The sequence below is a fragment of the Eptesicus fuscus genome, chromosome 12, assembly GCF_027574615.1.
Source record: "Eptesicus fuscus isolate TK198812 chromosome 12, DD_ASM_mEF_20220401, whole genome shotgun sequence".
Taxonomy (NCBI): Eukaryota; Metazoa; Chordata; class Mammalia; order Chiroptera; family Vespertilionidae; genus Eptesicus; species Eptesicus fuscus.
This window is the reverse complement of record NC_072484.1, coordinates 81,813,906-81,833,722: the sequence shown is the minus strand read 5'-3', so window position 1 is coordinate 81,833,722 and position 19,817 is coordinate 81,813,906. Positions and strand designations below refer to the sequence as shown.

Here is a 19,817-nt window from a genome sequence, read left to right as displayed (position 1 = left end):
AAGCTGAAGGCGTCCGGGATGCCCGGGGTATGGGAAAAAGAGATAGAGCTGTGCCCAGAAAAACACGCCTCTTTCACGCGTCTGGCCCGCCCTTGTATCCTATTACCGTACCTCCTTCTCTGCCTCTCAGATCTCGCTCCTGAGGACTGCAGTGAAGCGGCGTTGCTAACTCACCAGGGACTTGCCCGGCACTTGCTCTCTCTCTATTGTTTGTTATCTTCCTCCTATCATCATCAGTTCCAGTTTGGTTGACAGCTTAGAAAACAAACAGCGTGGCAGCTCCCATGGGTTTATTGTCTTATCCTTCCTTTCAGCTTTAGAGTGAATTAGGAAAAGTTTAATCCACTTGCACTGTTTTATGTTTACATGTTTGATGACAAACAGCCTTATGTTTATAAGTGACAGTTTTCCTGACAAGTACTTGCATGTCATAAGCATTTGAATTAAAATTACCATATTGAAATCAAATCTGATGTTTTTTTTAATTTTTATTTGGTGTGCGTTGGAAGAGGGGTAGTCTTATATGGCGAGTATATCCCAAACTCTATATTTTAACTGGAAAAGTTGGGGGTCGTCTTATACACCGGAAAATACAGTAGTCATCACATAGAACCAAAGATGAAAAAGATGTTGCCAGTGAATTAGTGCTCCCATACACCCATTCTTCAGAGTACATTATTCTCATATTTAGAACTAAAATAAATGAATAAATTGTTAAACCAAAGAGTTATTTTAAGAAACCTGAAAGTAAATAGAAACTTCTTTTTATTAACTCCCCCTTTTCCCTTTCCAGTTTTAATTAAAGATTTTTTTTAAAACTAAGCATTATGAAAGTTTTATGAGTCAAATTTTGGATTTTTATTTTAAAAAATGCATTTTCCCCCAAAAAGAAACAGCTTAACACTAAGCTGTGTCTTTCTGGATATGAATGATATTTTTGAAGACTTCCCAGTTTTTAATTGTCCATTGTTTCCTAAACTGTATTTTTAATTTCATTTGCTCTCTCCTAGGGAATGAAGGATGGCAGCACGCCGTGCATTAAAAGCTGTTTTGGTAGATCTCAATGGCACACTTCACATTGAAGATGCAGCTGTGCCAGGCGCACAGGAAGCTCTTAAAAGGCAAGCTATCCTCCAGGTTCAGCTGATAAATATGTTTGTAAATGCCGTTTTACCAAGGCAGATCATTAGCTGAATGGATGACCTTAAAATGGCATTTCACCAGCTTACCATATATACAAAAACTGCCTTGGGTTTAGCTAGAAGATGTATGCATTGTAATATCTTCCAAACATTGTTCTCTAAGCCTTTATTAGGTTTGGCCTTTTGATCTTTTCTTTTTGTTCTTTGTGTGCATGTTTTTTTCTAAGTCAGTAATGTAAATTCGTGAATGAAAACTCAAGATTCTAAAATGTTAAAGGAAATAGCATTGGAAAAATCACAACTGAAGGAACCACAAAGTGAAACACACACATACACAAAGGCATAGTGCTGCCCACTCCCCTTTCACCTAAGATCTAGCATTAAGTGCAGCAGCTCAAATAAAATGTAATTGAGCGACTTGAAATTTTAAAATTATTTCTATCAATGAAATGTAATGCCTTTGAAGGTTAGTGACTGTTTTATATTTCTGATGTATCAACCACAGTACTTAACATATCTAGATACAAACGGGGATACATAGTAAAAGCTTGTTAAAGCAAACTGAACCTGCCCTGGCCAGTGTGGTTCAGTGGTTGAGTGTAGACCCAGGAACCAAGAGGTCACTGGACCCAGTTGGGGCACATGCCTGGATTGCAGACTCGATCCCCAGTAGAGGGCGTGCAGGAGGCAGCCAACAGATGATGTTTCTCATTGATGTTTCTATCTCTTTATTGCTTTCCCTTCCTCTCTCTAAAAAATCAATAAAAGAATATATTTTTTAAAAAGTAAACTGAATGTGAGTGTCCTGAAAAAAAAAAATCATCAGTACAATAGTACTGCTAATTGGTATTAAATACCTTCATATTAAAATTATGTAGAGAAGTTTTCAAAGTCAGCAATACTTAGCATGTGGTGCTTATTATTTTCCCACCTTAAAATAGTCACAGGATGATGTTACTAAGGAGCTCTAGTGACTAGTATCACTACACCAGGTATAAGAGCCAAAAATTGACACAGATCTTGCTTGCATTCTCTCAAGGAGCTTACCTTCAATTTGGGGAATCAACAAATATAAAGAGATTTATGTATCTGATAGGCCTCATTTGGAAGCTATCAGTTTAGTTAGGAGTCATGATGTTCATGTTATAGGTGGACACCATGTTGTTTAACCATTTGTACGCCATAAGCCTCTATAGACACATGCGGCGGACCTTTTTTAATTAAATTCAAAATATCATGGCAGTTAACTGGTAAAAGCCAAAAGAAAATCAGATGCACAGTTGGACTTTCTCTTGACTCCTTGACATTGTCTCTTAATTAGGCTTTCTCTGGGAAAGGAGCTTTTACTGCTCTAAAGATAAGCTTTTTACTTTGTATTGAAGACAAATCTTTTTATTTCTGGTGAGCAATGAATGACACCACTAAGTAGGTCTGTAACTATGAGCCTGCCATTCTGGAGGGGCAGGAGCCTGCGAATTACACATTCAGAGACATCGCTATACTGTTATGGCTGATTTTGGTTTCTATAGAAACAAACAGGCTAAGGGAAGTTGAGGGACCAGTAAAAAAAGTTTTTTTTAAATCCTCATTAAAAATGATATGGTTATTTCAGTACTTCTACTTGTTCATTTTTAGGATAATAGTTACATTGAAATAATCAGTTTCTTTTGAGAGATAAACCACCAAGTTTAATGTGTTTTTAAGAAAAGCTACCACACAGATATTATAGAGGCAACCATGATTACAGTGAACTATTTAATCTTACAAATTTAGTTAATGTTCTTTGGGTGAACACTTAAAAATCCCTGTTTCTGTTTTATTTGCTTGCTTGTTTTCAATTGCGTTTAGTGCTTTTCCACCTTGTATTCATTTGGGGCAGGCACAAAATAAAAAGCAATAGGGTATTAATATAAAATTTTAATTGGAGCTAAAATAAAATTATTTTTAGATTTTTGGATTAAAACACTTTAGGACCGAGAAAATAATTTTCATTTTTAAAGAAAGCTAGACTGTCATGAATTCTTTCTCTCATACCCGATTGCCAGTTTAGGTTCCGAAAACAGATCACAGAATCAAAACAATTCTATATGTAAGTAGTTCAAGGGAAAAACACATTTTATTTAAAAAGAAAAGAAAATATTTTCTTGGATAGATTGTCCAGATAGATTCTGTTTATAAATTTGGTAGCAGATCTTCTGATTGTCTAAGAAGGAAAAACAACATCTTGAGGTGTCCTCTGTTCTCTATTATAAGAGATCAAGTCCTGAACCAGGACATAGATTGGAGTCTTTGTCTCAGCTGCTACCCAGCAGTATGAAGCTGAGTGAGTCACTTAGCTCCTCTAGGCCTCAGTTTTCTCCTTTTATAAGAAGAGAGGGTTGCACAAGTAGATAATCTCTAAGGTAACTTTTACCTCTCATATTCTGTGAGTATAATGGTTACTAAGCTTGGTGTGTGTGTGTTTGTTTGTTTTTCACTTCTTTGATAAATCCCTGCAATAAAATTCAGTTGAAGTACAGAAGTTCTCAAAAAGGTAGACACAGCTTTTACAATTTACTTTTTAGCCTTTGGCAATAAAGTGGTCCAGTCGGTGTGGATAATATGTAAGCAATTCTGGGTAGATAACAAAAAGATTATTGGTAATAAAAATATTTACTTGATGACTTAGCCTTCATTTTAGGACTGTTGGCAAGTGCTACCAATTTAGGAGATCTTATGGGGCTAGAATGTAAAAGCTGCCTGTTGACATCTGAATTTATTTTTCCAGGTTACGTGCTACTTCTGTAATGGTTAGGTTTGTGACCAATACAACCAAAGAGAGCAAGAGAGACCTACTGGAAAGGTTGAAAAAGTTGGAGTTTGATATCTCTGAAGATGAGATATTTACTTCTCTGACTGCAGCCAGAAATTTAGTAGAGCAGAAACAAGTCCGGCCCATGCTGCTAGTTCACGATCGGGCACTAGCTGATTTCAAAGGTAGGGGAAATTGCAAAGATTTTAAAATTGGTTCTTCATATCTTCTTATAAATCATTCTTTAACTGAATATTTAGATGTATTTATTCAGATTTCCTCCTATTATATTGAAAGGGTCAACAGATCTCTTGAATCTAAATTGGTGTTCCTCAAACCTACTCACTCCACAGTAAATGAAACACATTGCATAGTAACCTAGTACATATATGTGTGTGTTTATATATATGCTAAACAATACTTTTACTGTATGAGAAGTACCCTATTTTTTGTTTGGTTTACTTGTTTATTTGATTTTGATGCTATTTAGAGCTCTCCAAATTAGTTTTGTAATCTAATGGATCATGACCCACAGTTTGAAAAAGCACAGTTCAAAATTACTTTGAGTATTATAATCCTTGATCCAAGAGCTACTGTATTAATTTAATTAAATGAGATAATCCATAATCACCTTATTTAAAAATAGGTGTCATTCTGTATAGTATGAAATTTTAGCAGTGATTATGAAATATTTCAATCAAACTGTTTTCCCTTTGGGAAAATTAATAAACTCTGGAAAAAATATCGTAGTTTTATGAAACTTTGCCACATTACTTTGTTTTGTAAGTGATACTCAGAGTGAAATGACACAATATAGAAAAATGGGTATAAAACCATGTGATGGCTATACAAACAATGATTAGGGACATTCTGCATGCATCTACAGTGTATTTGTGTCTCTGGCTTAGCTGAAGTACTATAAAACAATATTTTAATCAGGTTTTTCTCTCTTGACTTTATTTGAAGAAGATTAAAATTCTAGTTGTATTGGCAGTGAGCAATAGTTGGGATACATAAGCAGAGTCCCTGATAAGAAATCTTTGTCAGTCAGTCCAGGGACATCCTTATATACATGAAAATACCCAAAGTAGATGGGTTTTTGAAAGGCAAGAAATTTCTCTTCTGTTATTGAATATCTTTGCTAGTGGTAGCAAAAATCTTTAACTCTAACTATAGCCAACAACTTGGTTTTCTTCCTTCAGCAAACTTTAACCAGTTACTCACTACTCATGGATGCTGGTAAGGAGGAAATAGGAAAGCTGGATATCTACTCTTCCTATTTCTTTCCCTTACATTTTGGTGGTATTGATATGAAAAATGCTTTAAGGCAAGCAGTAAGAGAGGCAAATAGGAATTGGCATATGGGTAATATACAGAACAGTCTGACTTTTAGTAATTGTGTTGGTGAATATACTTGTTTGGTTGTCATATTTTAAGTCTTATTATCAGGTACCAAGGCCTTAAAATATGCCTAAATTATGGAGTAATATTTGTGACACTAAAAGTAGATGAGACATTATGTAGAAAATAGCAGTCTACAGTGCATTCCATGTTTATCATGAATATGTTAACCTCAACTGTCAATTAGAGTGTCTAATTTCCCTTGCCTCTTAGATTTTCCTCATCAGTTGCTATTGATCTGATAGCTCATAGGGAATTCATGGCTGTTCTTGTTGATTGTAATCAGTAAAGCTTTTTGAAGTTAGAAATTACTTGTTTGAGAACATCAGGTGACAAGTTTCAACTCAGATTCTAGTTAATGAGTAGCTGTAAAACCATGCAAAAGCAATATGCAAAAATACTAGGAGAACTTTTTCTTTCTTTAAGTATCTCTTTCACTATTGCCAAAGTATACAGGGCAGGATAACCTCTTAAACTTCAGATTATTGCTACAATAAAAATTTGTACTTGATTTACTAAAACTCTTTATTATAAAATGTAACATTACTTTTAATTGCATTTTTCAACAATCATATTTTTTCATTCCCAGGAATACAAACAAGTGATCCTAATGCTGTGGTCATAGGATTGGCACCAGAACATTTTCATTATCAAACTCTGAATCAAGCATTCCGGTGAGTCTCTAGCTATTTAGCTATTTATTTTTCATCTGGTCATATACTTCCTTCTTCCCCTTCTTGAATCTTTGTCATGTAAGGTTATACATGTTTTACTTTCTAACCACCTAGATTGTACATGAGGACACACATCTTCAAAATCACTTCAAGATCAACATCAAATATTATTTACTAGAGGTCCAGTGCATGAAATTCGTGCATGGGAGGGGGTGTCCCCTCAGCCCAGCCTGCACCCTCTCCAATCCAGGACCTTTTGGGGGATGTCCGACTGCCGGTTTAAGCCCAATCCCAAGGTTGTAGGCAGCCATCTTGTGAGGGTGTGAGGGTCAATTTGCATATTTATTATATAGGCTTATTATCCTGCTTAGTTTAAAAAAATTATCAATATGTTAAAATGAGATGATCTTGGTTGGTTTGTTTTTTATAGAATCAGTATTCTGGAGCAGAAATCCATAAAATATTTGCATCTCTTAAAGCTAGCAGTTTTATCTTTTATCATCACTCCTATGATTCTCCACTGAATATGCTAATTTCTAACAGAAAACAGTATCAAGGCTAATGCCCCTAAAAACAGTAAATGTGACTCTTCCTCCAGTGAGAATCCACGCATTTTGACCATACTTTCAAAGAAATTATACTATGGGTGCTAATGGTAGTCTGAACTGGAATAATAGTAGAGATGAAGAAAACCAGATTCAGGTAGTATCAACATGACTTGATGAGTGACTGAGTTTAGGAAGTGAAGAAGGGCAGTGAGTCAGGGAGGACATCATATTTCTCACCTGGGCACATGTGATGGAGAACACTCCCTGTGGGGGGTTCCGGAGGCGATAAATTCAGGTTGGGGCTGTTTGGCATGTGGGACATCTAAGTGGAGATGCTCCAATGGCTGTTGGTTGAAATTGGGGGAAACACAACTAACATATATAATGTTACAAATCTTCAGTTATGTGTGCATTTTACTTTTATGAACTTTTGCTGCTGCTTACAAAGGGCAGACTGCATACTGGTTCTCATACTTCCTAAGATAAACTGGATCAGAATTTACTTACAAATCTGGTCTAGAGTGAGATTGTGACTTTTTCCCTTGGATTTTTCTCATCTTTCATCTTATCTTGTCTTTTACTGCTTGTCAAACCATTGAACAGTATACTTTGTCTTTGAATTTATGACAAGTAGCTCAAAATATTATATAGGGATATATTGAACTAGCTTAAAACTTTTTTAAGTGGGTTGATAAATTTTTGGTATTTAACACCAAGAATGCTATAAAAACATCATTTTCTTACAGTAGAAAGATCTACAAGGATCATTTGAACTTTTATTTCATGTAGAATTCATTTATTGATGTATATGTCCTAGAATCACTACAAAGCTCACACATCTGGGCACATTATTTACTGTTAATCTTGAAAATGGCTGTCCTCGTGTACAATCTGTGTGGCCAGAAATAGCACCCTTTTCCCTGTGTGCATTTTAGAGCCTCAGTTAATGGAAACTACGGCTACTTAATGCACTTAGTCATTGTGATAGTCTAGCCTTTGTTTAAAAGTAACATACTCGCTTTTTATAGTTGCTCAGTATCCGCTTACTGTAGTTATTATCTGGAGGTCCACTGCCGTGCCACATGCGTGAAGATATATGTGGGGGTATGTGGTGTTAAAATTTCTTTTGCTTCACCTACTTCAGTTATTCTGTGGCTTCTTGGGGTTGGGGTGGGGGCAATATTATATCACCTGCTCCTTAAGTAAGGTTTACAGCTATTCCAAAATTGGTTTTCATTTGAAATGGAGAACCTACTTCCGAATTTACTCCTGCTATCTTTTATTCATTTCTTTAACCACAGAATTCAAGGAGAAGGTATTGATTGATTTTAGCTAGTAATTTGGGAAGGACATATTTAATAGGTCTCTGCCTTAGATGAATGCTAGGCTCAGGGTAATAAAAATGTATGTTGACATAATACTGACTTTATAATTGCTCGGATGCTGTCTAATTAGTACACTTCCCTAACCGTATTGATTTTTTTAAACACTACACTTTGAAGCATTACAGTGCACTTATAGGTCAACTCTAATTTCACAAATGCACTTAACAGCTGGGTGGAGAGTTAACAGAAGGATTTTAGGTCTTGCCCTTCTTTGCATATTGATGTCTCCACAGAGACTGTGCCTTCCAACCAGTGACTACAGCTGTTTGGATTGTAAGTGGCAAATATAGACATCTCAAATGAACCACCGATTAGTTAAATTACTGTTCAGGTTGATAATGAGAATAAACATTGGATTTTAAACCCCATGGCATAGCTGCCTTGAACACCAGCTTCAGAGGCCTATTGCCCTCAGGTGGATGCATTAGCCTTCCACATTACACTGCCTCTTATTTACTATTTCAAATGGGTAGGCCCCCAAAAATGCATAGTACAATCTGGCTATAAATATGTCCTAAGTGTTTGAATGAATTGAGGATACTGCATTCTAGAGATTGATTTTTAAAGAAGAAATAGACATGATTTGGGGGGTTGGATTCTAGAAAACATTTAAATTCTAAGAGCCATTGGTGTCTTTTTTACTTTTACCTACTACTAAAATATACAGGGGATAATATAACAAACATCCTTAGGCCTATCAAGCAGTTCCAGAAATACAAATTATTGACATATGTGATATCCCTGCATATCCTTCCCCAATTTTATCACCCAAGACCCAAAAGTAATCAGGATTCTGAATTGTGTTTATCATTTAAATACATTTTTAAAATACTATAACACATATATAGGTATTCCTAAACAGTATATGGTATTATTTTGCATGTTTTATACTTTACTTATCAATTGCTTTCTTCCCTAGTAATACTGTATGACTCATTAATATGAATATCTATAGCTCTGGTGTATTCATTTTCACAGTTGTGGTACAAGCTTGTAGCAAGGTCTTTTTCATCTTCTGACCTCAGTTAGAAGTCCTAAGCTTGAGCATTTTAGTAATGGACCAATTACAACTAAATTTAATGATCTCTATTAGGAAGAAGGCTACCTGGGCAAGCATATCACTTAATAATTTAATTTGAACTTAGCATTAATAAGATTAAAAAATATCGCAGCACCAAAGTAATATGTCTTCATTGTGGAAAATTGTATATGCTCAAAAGAGAATAAACAAAATTCTTCCATCTAGCTAGTTTGTTTCCATGCATATATCTATTTAGGCAAAAAATGAGAATCTGTATATACTGTGTATGTATACTATGTGGTAATTTGCTTTTTAAAAAACCAACAGTATGTTGTTCATGTTTGTCCACATTCTTAAATATCCTTCTAAAGCATGTTTGATTCCCATAGCATATTCCACTCTCAGAAGTGCAATTAGTTGAATAGCCATGTGCCTTATTGTTGGTTATTTCCAGGTTTTTGAAGTTAACTTAAAAAAAAAAAAAAACACCTTTGAGAACATTAGTTAAGCAATATTTATGTTTGTTCCTTAAAATTTTTCAGAAGTATAGTTGTTGGATCAAAGGAATTTTGAGGAAAAACTGCATGGAATAGCTTAACCTAGGAAAAGTTCAAGTTTTTTAAATAAATTAAGAGCAACTGCTCTCCAGCTTCTAGAGGAGCTTATTTAAAATGTAATTCTAGCCCCAGTCAGTTTGGCTCAGTGGGTAGGGCCATGGTCCGAGGACTGCAAGGTCCCGGGTTCCATTCTGGTCAAGGGCACGTAACCTCGGTTGCAGGCCCATGTAGTAGGCGACTAATCAATATGTCTGTTTCACACCCATGTTTCTCTATCTCTGCCTCTCCCCCTCCCTCCCACTCTCTCTAAAAAGCAATGGGAAAATATCCTCGGGTGAGGATTAACAAAACAAAAGTTATTCTATCTAAAAATAAGTAACATCACAACTTTCACATTTAAATGCAAGAGGTGAAAGGCTGCTTAACAGCAATGTTTTGAAGATTCAAAATGACTTAAATTTGAAGTTAATGATTTCTTTCCTATAATTATTACAAGGTGTGAGAATCCTCAAAAAGTCTTAGAGATGTGCAGAAATTATTTTTGTTTTTTTGTTTTTTAGGAGGAGATTCTTATCACCATAAATGGTTCCTGTGGAATGTTAGATTGCTTTTCTTTTCCAATCTCCTCAAGAAAAAAAATTAAAAGTTAATTGCTCCAATATATTCAATTCCTTAGAAAGGGAAAAAGAGAAGGGGAGAATAAAAGGTCTACAACTATGACTTCAATTATTACTGCATTTTTACAGAAACTCCTGCATCTTTTCTAAGTATTTAGAGTCCTGAGCATGAGTAATTCCAGAACAGTGTGACAGCAGGACTCACATTAGAAATATTTCTGTGGGCTTTATCCATTTTGAAAGTGCTGACTGCTGCTTTGCAGTTTCTGGGACCCAGCCTCACCCGGAGGAATCCAGGGGCGCACGGCCTCACCCGGACCCAGGATCTGGCTTCACCCGTACCCAGGGACGCTTGGCCTCTCCCAGACCCAGGGCCTCACCCGGGCTTAGTTGCACAAGGCCTCACCCGGATCCGGGACACATGGTCTCACCCAGACCCAGGAACGTTTGGCACTCCCAGACCCAGGGCCACTTGGGCTCACCCGGGCCTAGGTGCACGAGGCCTCATCCGGATCCAGGGACGCATGGTCTCACCCGGACCCAGGGACGCTTGGCCTCTCCCAGACCCAGGGCCACTTGGGCTCACCCGGGCCAGGTGCACGAGGCCTCACCCGGATCCTGGACACATGGTCTCACCCGGACCCAGGGACGCTTGGCCTCTCCCAGACCCAGGGCCACTTGGGCTCACCCGGGCCTAGGTGCACGAGGCCTCACCCGGATCCAGGGACACATGGTCTCACCCGGACCCAGGGACGCTTGGCCTCTCCCAGACCCAGGGCCATTTGGGCTCACCCGGGCCTAGGTGCACGAGGCCTCACCCGGATCCAGGGACACATGGTCTCACCCGGACCCAGGGACGCTTGGCCTCTCCCCGACCCAGGGCCATTTGGGCTCACCCGGGCCTAGGTGCACGAGGCCTCACCCGGATCCAGGGACACATGGTCTCACCCGGACCCAGGGACGCTTGGCCTCTCCCAGACCCAGGGCCACTTGGGCTCACCCGGGCCTAGGTGCACGAGGCCTCACCCGGATCCAGGGACACATGGTCTCACCCGGACCCAGGGACGCTTGGCCTCTCCCAGACCCAGGGCCACTTGGGCTCACCCGGGCCTAGGTGCACGAGGCCTCACCCGGATCCAGGGACACATGGTCTCACCCGGACCCAGGGACGCTTGGCCTCTCCCCGACCCAGGGCCACTTGGGCTCACCCGGGCCTAGGTGCACGAAGCCTCACCCGGATCCAGGGACACATGGTCTCACCCGGGACCCAGGGACGCTTGGCCTCTCCCCGACCCAGGGCCACTTGGGCTCACCCGGGCCTAGGTGCACGAGGCCTCACCCGGATCCAGGGACACATGGTCTCACCCGGACCCAGGGACGCTTGGCCTCTCCCCGACCCAGGGCCACTTGGGCTCACCCGGGCCTAGGTGCACGAGGCCTCACCCGGATCCAGGGACACATGGTCTCACCCGGACCCGCTTTGCAGTTTCTTAAATCAAGTCCAGACTATGAGAAATTGTTTAAGATTTAAGTACTTGAGTTGTTTAAAGTATTCCATTAGTATATGCAAGAGAACCACTTTATATGCCTATGTGAAATCCACAGAATACAGAATTGAGTTTAATATCTGTCACTAACTGCTCTTATTTTTTAATTTGGGGATATTGTTATGCGATCAAGGCAACTTTTGCTACTCTAAATAAAAGTTGCAGTTTAAAAAGCCACATAAATATAGTCTGTTACTTTTTTATTAATCTATAACATACACAGTAAAGTACACAAATTGTCAGTATACAATTCCATAGCATTTTACACATAGATATATACCTGTGTAACCCTCTGATCAAGATCTAGAACAGTCCAGCACCCAAGAAGGCTTCCTGCCTTGTAGTACACTCTTTCCTTCGGTAACACTGCTGACTCCTGTCAGGATTGCCAGTTCTTGGTCTTCATAGGAATTAAGTCGTACAATTGTGTAATTTTTGTCTCTTGTTGAGATTTATCCAAGTTGTTGCGGTAGCAGTACTTTCTTGTTGTTTTGTTTCTTATTTATTTTTGTTGTGTAGTAGCCTATTGTATGACTGTCCCACAGTTTATTTATTGTTCATTTGGATGGTTTCCAGTTTGGGCTGTTATGAATAAAGCTGCTATGAATGTTCTTTAACATGTCTTTTGGGGGATATATGTGCTAATTTCTCTTAGGTCTGTAGAGTAGTGAAATTACTGGGTAATAAGTACTTGTTTAGCTTTAGTAAATATTGCTGAACAATTTTCTAAAGTCATTATAGCAAGTCATATATTCCCACTGGCGATGAGTGTGAGTTTCAGTTGCTCCAAATCCCCACCAGTCTCTGACCAGTCTATGTAATTGCAGCTATTCTGTTTGGTGTGTATAGTGGTATTTTACTGAGTTTCAGTTTGTGTTTCCCTGGTAAGTAATGTTCTTGAAACATTTTCATGTACTTATTGACCAGTGGATAATTTCTTTGCAATGTGCCCATTCAAATATTTTACCTTTTCTGATTGGGTTGTATTTTTCTTACTGATTTGTGTATATGATGGAACTCATTATATATACATGTTTTTGGTTGGATATATATATATACTGAAGATATTTTATTCCTGCCTTTTTGTGCTTTTAAAGTATGAGAACATGATGTTCTTAATATTGATAGAGTCCAATTTGTCAAAATGTCTAGTTGTGCTAAGGTTGAAAAATCCTTAATAAGAACCCTAGGCCCACATGAAGTGATTTGCTGGTACCTATTTTAAGAAGTATGGACACTACATTCTGGACCAGAAAATACCGTGGGGCTGGGTGGAGGCAGTATTATGCATTGTAGGATGTTTAGCAGCATCCCTGGCTTCCACCCACTAGATGCAAGTAGCACCCCTCTTTCCCCAGTTGCGACAACCAGAAAGTCTTCAGGCGCTGCCAAATGTCCCTGGAGAGCAAAACTGCCCCTGGTTGAGAACCACTGAACTAGATGTTTGCCTAAGATGTTTCTGTTGTGGCCCTGCCCCTCACTAGGATTTTTCAGTTTGTTCCGTTGCCCACACGGAAATCACAGCCAGCATTTTTTGCATCAGGCCTTTGTGCCCTTTTTTCCTTGCTTCTTGCACTTCGGTGGTTTTATAGTTCGATAGAAAATTATCAGAATATTTCCTTCTGATACATTATTTCTGGTGTCAAAAACAGCCAACCCTTTGCTGCCCTGTCTCTTAGGTATAAAAACACTCCCAAGTATTGGGGTGTCTATTTTTGATATTTCAAAAAATGTCCTTCTATATAATAAAGAGCTAACATGCAAAGGTCGTCATGCCCTTGCACCAGGGCCGGGGGGCCTAGCCGGGTCTGTGTCTTGCGCGATTTCGAGGCGTGCGCGGTTGGGCAGGGACTTGACTCTGGGTCCCGTGGCATGCCCCAGACTCTGACAGAAGGGAGATTTTCATATACATTTTACTAATTTTCTTTCATCTCTGACACTTATATTATAGAGAAAGGGCAAATAGCAATATTAAAATATTTCCTCTAATTCCCTTTTAATGTACACGAATTTCGTGCACTGGGCCACTAGTTTAACTATAAAAGTTCTTCTAATCTGTGTCCTAGAAAATGTTTACCTTTCAGTCTGTCCTGAATATGCTTGGCTCTTCAAAGACTCGGTAAAGCTTATGCTATGCAGAGGATGATAGAAGCAGGAACCACTTCCCTGAGAGATGCCTATCTTTTCCAGCCTCGTGTAGTCCAGTTTCCACTTAGAGACATGTAGAGGAGCCCACAGTCTCAGCCCTTTCAGGGAAGGCACTAAAGCACTGCCTGGGAATTGAGTACACACATCAATCAGGCTGATAAGTCTTATCCCCAGTTAATACATAATAAAATATTAACAAAGCCAAATCAAATGAGTTTTTAGTTTAGCTATGTAAGTGGAAAGCAATTTTGAGGTCTGTTGCATAAAGAATTCCAGTTCCGTGGTAGAGTAGCAAATAAATGGGATTGGGGGCGGGTGACAAGAAGGGAGATAGATAAATCACCCATTATTATCTCATTGCTATCAGCTGTGGTTCTTTAAGGCCAGCATAGTGGCTTTTTCAGGTTTCCTAACAGCTAGATTTTAAGGTCTGCTTTAAGAAATAAACTTGTATTAATATTAGTGAATAAATTTGAAGGATCTATCCTGTGCTCTGACCAATTTGTAGTAACTAACAGAATGGCCCTGTAATAGTCCAGTATTGGTTTTTACTTAATAAAATATTTAATCATAAATGTCTGAATTCTGCATATCCCACAGGAAGGCATTTCCATGCCCACCGACAAAAATAATTTAGCACTTTCATAGCTGAGCGCTTAATTACTCATAATTGTGAAGGGTAAGATGTGATGAATTCTTCCTCGATGGACATACTAAATATTTTAACTAAGTAGATGGCTTAAAGTAAATTAAGCTTTGTGAGATCATTCATTACATTGGATAAAAGCAGTTTTAGTGTATCATGTCCTGCATTGCATTACATGATAATATTGGTGTGACTCTTCTGCTACGAGTCTGCAGGCTGCGTCGTTGGGATGGATGGCAGATTTTTTTGGATGGGGGTTGGGTAGTGAGTATTAAGAAGTTGTTGGTGGGGTCTTTTGGGTTTGTTTTATGTTTTGCCTAAGTCACTAATAAGGATTCTTAACTATATGTAGAGATTGGTTATCAAATTAATGGTAAAATGCTTTGTGCTCTTTGTTTGGTATGAGAATAATTATCCTAATATCAGGACAACAAAAGAGATGTGGCAGTAAAGGCTCTCCCTTAAACCTTGTTGGTGTGTTCTCCAAGGAAGATGGCCTGATTTGCAAAGTAATGTCAGAAGCAGTCAAAAGGTAGAATGAAGACGTAAAGGTACAAGCAGAAAGTGTTTGTAAAATGCTCTATTAAAGTTCTGAATTAGAAAGAAACTTACATATTGGAGTAGGGAAAACAGGAAGTCGGGTATTTAGGAGTTAGCTGAATGTGTCACTGCAGCAACAGTTGTGATACTGGAAAGGGCTCAAGAGCCTCCTGCTTACCATTAGGGAAGGTTGAAACAACTTGTCTCATTAAGTTAAGCTTCTTCCCTTGAGTGTCTTATTTAGCTTTACTTCTCTTAATTCTCTTTCCCTGGTGATTCGGGTAAAGTGTCTGAAACCTCTAAAGGTAAAAGGTTGAAGCAATCCCAAATTTAATAATCTATCACCTTTCTTCAGTGTATTTGAGTTTAATTCCCAGCAGTTCTTAGAGAATTCATTAGAAGATAACAAGTCATTAAAAGTTAATAAGAAACTCTTTGTTTCTGTGAATGTGAAGACTGTAAAACCACTTTGTAAGTCTGACATTCTTTTCCAGTCAAAAAGGCCTTGCTTTTAGCCAATCTCCATTTTCTCTGTCTCTTTAGGTTACTCCTGGATGGGGCACCTCTGATAGCAATCCACAAAGCCAGGTATTACAAGAGGAAAGATGGCTTAGCCCTGGGGCCTGGACCATTTGTGACTGCTTTGGAGTATGCCACAGATACCAAAGCCACAGTAGTAGGAAAACCAGAGAAGACATTCTTTTTGGAAGCACTGCGGGGCACTGGCTGTGAACCTGAGGAGGCCGTCATGATAGGAGATGTAAGTAGAAGAGCTCAGGAAATGCCCTGAGTTCACCTGCCATGCTGGGCTGAGCCAGCTTGGAAGCACTGCTTCACACCCAAGCAGACTCTGCTGCTGACGACATCAGATGGAGAGAAATGGCTGCCTCTAAGTCAGGCTTCAGGTAGATGTGTAGTGATACTCTTCTAAAGAACTGACATTTTGATGATTTCTGACATTCTCCATAGTATGATGAGATATATATAATTTAAAAGACCATTAAATGCAAGTCAATCAAATGCTTGATAGGTGTTTTTAAAGAAAACTTTACAGAAATTTAGATTTTTCTAATATTACTTATGCAGGGAACAACCTATACCTAAAGAAGTCTACCATTATTGATTTTTTCCTTAGTGTATGCTATATGGAAGAACTTACCAATGTGTCACAAATAGCTACAGGTATTGATTGCCTTAGCCATTTGAGTGGCAGGTCTGGACTTTTGGAGACTGTAGCTGTGAGCACCTTGTCAGTTTACTCTAGTGTCCTGGGAAAACATCCACGTGTGCCATGAGGGAGAAGGAGCTAGAAAGCACACTGCCTTGTGTTAAATAGGTGGCAGTGATTACTAGTATATTTTAGTTATAAATAATAACTTGTTAGGCTGGTCCAAATCTCTCCATTTTCTGACTGGGAAACTGAAAAATGGAGCCGGAAGTCTGCATGCCTCCATTCCTGTAGCTAATTAGTGGCACAGCTGGAAGTAAAACTTGAGGCTCTGGACGCCCACCAAGACAAACTGTAGATTTCTTGCTTTCTTAACTTGTGATGGTGCAAGTGTTTCACGGTTCTCCTGATACCCTCTTCCACTTCGGTGTGTGTTCACCTCACACTAAATAAGATAGTCATTGAACTTGGTATTGTTTTCAGAAGCTATCTTTTCAGTCACATCTATTCTTCTTGGCAAGTCTTTATCTGACTTTCCTAGGCAGATATGTGTTTGAAAAATGGTTATTGGAGTTTTTTTTATCCCAGGAGATACTGGTTTTGGGACAGGGTGGGAGACAGGAAAGGCATGCAATAGAAGCTTTGTGCAGGGTCCTTTGTTACCCCAGAGAGTGGCGGTTTCTTCCCTCCCTTTCTTTGTCCACTTTTCCCCACCTCCCTTCTTCCTTCTCTTCCACTCCCCCATCTTCACTGCTTCAACAGGGAAAGTTTAGATGCAACAGAAAAGATTTTAAGTCAGGCTTTGAATGAAGATTTTGATGTTCTAAAACTCATTTCCAAGGGCTGTTGTTGAATAATATTAATGATTTTAATGGAAAAATATTTTCTTCAGGCATGATCTGAATGAACCTTGCTCATAGATATGAGATAGCAGGATTGATTTTCTTGATGTTTCTCCCAGTCCTTGGATTTTATTACCTTGTGTTTATCATCACAATCAACCAAGCATACTCATCCCCATCGTGAGTAAGAATTGGAAAGAGCATCTCCTTTTCTAACTGATCTGTTGTTCCCATGTGTGAAGTGAATGTCAGACAATCCCATGGTCTAAAAATAATGATTTGACTTGATTGCAGCTGTTAGGGACAATCAGATGGAAGGTAAGGATAATATATTACACTAGAGGCCAGTTGCACGATATTCGTGCAAGAATAGGCCTTCCTTCCCCTGGCTTCGCTCCCGGGCGCCTGGGAGCCTGCAAGTCCTCACTCCCTGCTCCTGTAGCTCCCTCCACCGCCCCCACCACCCCCTCATAGCAGGCATCCCGCCCCTCCCTGCCGCTCCATGCCCACATATGCAAATTAACCCAACATCTTTGTCAGGTTAATTTGCATACTCACTCCTGATTGGCTGTGGGCGTAGCGGAGGTACGGTCAATTTACATGTTTGTCTATTATTAGATAAGAAGATGGGCAGCAGAAAAGCTTTCTTCTGAGTCTAGTTCACTCACTGTTTGCAGTTGGATCATCCACCTTAAAAGCTGCCAAATGGATAGAATGCTTTTTCCATGATCTGTTTTGAGAGAAGATCGATGCATACATGTGGCAAAATTGAAGAACTGTGACTGTGCTCTGTGTTTGGTACTAGAATGACTGCTCTGTTGTACGCCTTCCACCTCTATGACACTTCCCTTTCCAAGTGGTGTGCTGCCTCAGACTATTATATGTGAATTTACCATTTTTACATCTCCTGTCTTTCATTTAAAAAACAAACAAACATGGGGTTACAGTTGGCCATCCCAGCCTAATAAGTCAAATCAGTTGGTTGGTAGGGTTTTATCGGCAAGTAAATTGAAGACCTGGTACTAAATGCTTTCTTTGTGCTTTCTAGGATTGCAGGGATGATGTTGGTGGGGCTCAGGATGTTGGCATGCTGGGCATCTTAGTAAAAACTGGTATGTATCTTCTGTATAAGACTTCTCTAAAACAGGATGGTGGAATACAGAGCTGCTTAAAGGAAAGTTCTTACAGAAATGGCAAAGCCAAATCACTGGACACTGTAATTATTTTTCTTCCACAAAGCAAAAATAAAATGGTCTTAGGATTGCAGGGAAAAAACACATGGGAGGGCCCATGCTGTGCAATACTAGAAAGATCAGAAGCCCATTCATTTATCCATCCAGGAAAGCACAGACTGCAACAGTGAGTGGATCAGGCAGGAGTGATGGTGGCTTGCTTCATTCACTCAGCCAACATTATTGAGCACCAGCTGTATGCCTGACACAGTGGGAGGTGCTAGAGCTATCACACATATGTAAGCCACTGTGTCAATTTGTACTTTGTAGAAAGCCCACTTGCTGGCCAGCGTATGCAAAAGCATTCTGCGAGTCCTTATCAACATGGCCAAGAAACTTGCCTTTCACATATTTGCCCTTAGACAATGGGGTGCAGGGATTAGGTGATAGAGCAATAGTTAGTCATTAACTTATACCTATGAGACCAAGTAGAAACCTTGCAAAGGAGTTAATCCTTAAAGGGATTTAAGCTTGAGAAAAAGCTAGCCATATTTGCTGCATACTGTGGACGCTAAGGTGAGTGAGGTATATGTTGATTACCTTTGTACATTTGATGCTGGCTCCTCTTCTATAGGAATTCACAGTCAATAAGATAAGAAACATCTTCAACCATTCAGTGCAAAGGTGTGGAACGGGGTTTTTAGGCTTTGTGTTTGCTGGGCAAAGCCTCTTAAAGAGATAGTTGTAGAAAACAAGGAATTGTAGAAAATGGTGGGTCTGTTGTTGGGGGAGCTGCATTTAGGCAGAGAATACTGGAAAATGCAGAAGAATGAATTGCAGAGACCACAGAAAAAAGAATGGAGAGCAAGGAGAAGTCAGAGGCAGCCAGGGTGGCTACACGGCAGTTGGCCTCTTCCTCAAGACCTCAACTGAAGCAGTGTTCTGAAATTCTTCTCTCCCTTCCTTTTATTTTTTTTTTTCCCTTCCTTTTATTTTATTTAATTTTATTATTTTTTAATCTTTATTGTTGAAAGTATTACAGATGTCCCCCTTTTTCCTGTTTTTACTCCCTCTACCCTGTACCCTCCTCCCCCAGGCCTTCACTGCACTATTATCTATGTCCATGGGTTATGCATATATGCATATAAGTTCTTTAATATCTTCCCAACCCTTTTTCCTCCCACCCTCCCTCCCTTCCTTCTTTCCTTCCATTCTTTTCTAAATAGTTTTATTGATTTCAGAGAGGAAGAAAAAAGGAGAGAGAAAAACATCAATGATGAGACAGAATCATTGATCAGTTGCCTCCTATATGCCCTGCACTGGGGATGGAGCCTGCAACCCAGGCATGTGCCCTGACCAGGAATTGAACTGCAACCTCCTGGTTCATAGGTTGAAGCTCAACCACTGAGTCACACCTGCTGGGCTCTTCTTCTATTCATAAAAATTAATTGTGGAATGTGCTAGTCATTATGTCAGGTGCTGAGGGTACATTGGGGAATGTAAGAGACCTAGTGCCTACTCTTAGAGAGTTTAATAATCTCAGGTGTGAGTCAGACATTAAACAAATACATAAATAATTATAAATTGTTATAAATATTGTGGAGGCAAAAAAACAAAA

The 19,817-nt window shown here is 39.3% G+C and overlaps 1 protein-coding gene across 1 annotated transcript in view; it reads left to right on the top strand.

Moving 5' to 3' along the window:
• The window catches only part of HDHD2 (haloacid dehalogenase like hydrolase domain containing 2), a 28,927-nt gene that overhangs the window by 7,278 nt on the left and 1,832 nt on the right, over nucleotides 1-19,817 (top strand). Inside the window, exons 2-6 of the mRNA XM_008148262.3 lie at nucleotides 1,011-1,121; nucleotides 3,910-4,118; nucleotides 5,924-6,008; nucleotides 15,561-15,777; nucleotides 18,076-18,139. Coding sequence (XP_008146484.1) covers nucleotides 1,021-1,121; nucleotides 3,910-4,118; nucleotides 5,924-6,008; nucleotides 15,561-15,777; nucleotides 18,076-18,139 — 676 coding nt within the window. The 5' untranslated portion in view covers nucleotides 1,011-1,020. The remainder of the gene's footprint in view (nucleotides 1-1,010; nucleotides 1,122-3,909; nucleotides 4,119-5,923; nucleotides 6,009-15,560; nucleotides 15,778-18,075; nucleotides 18,140-19,817) is intronic.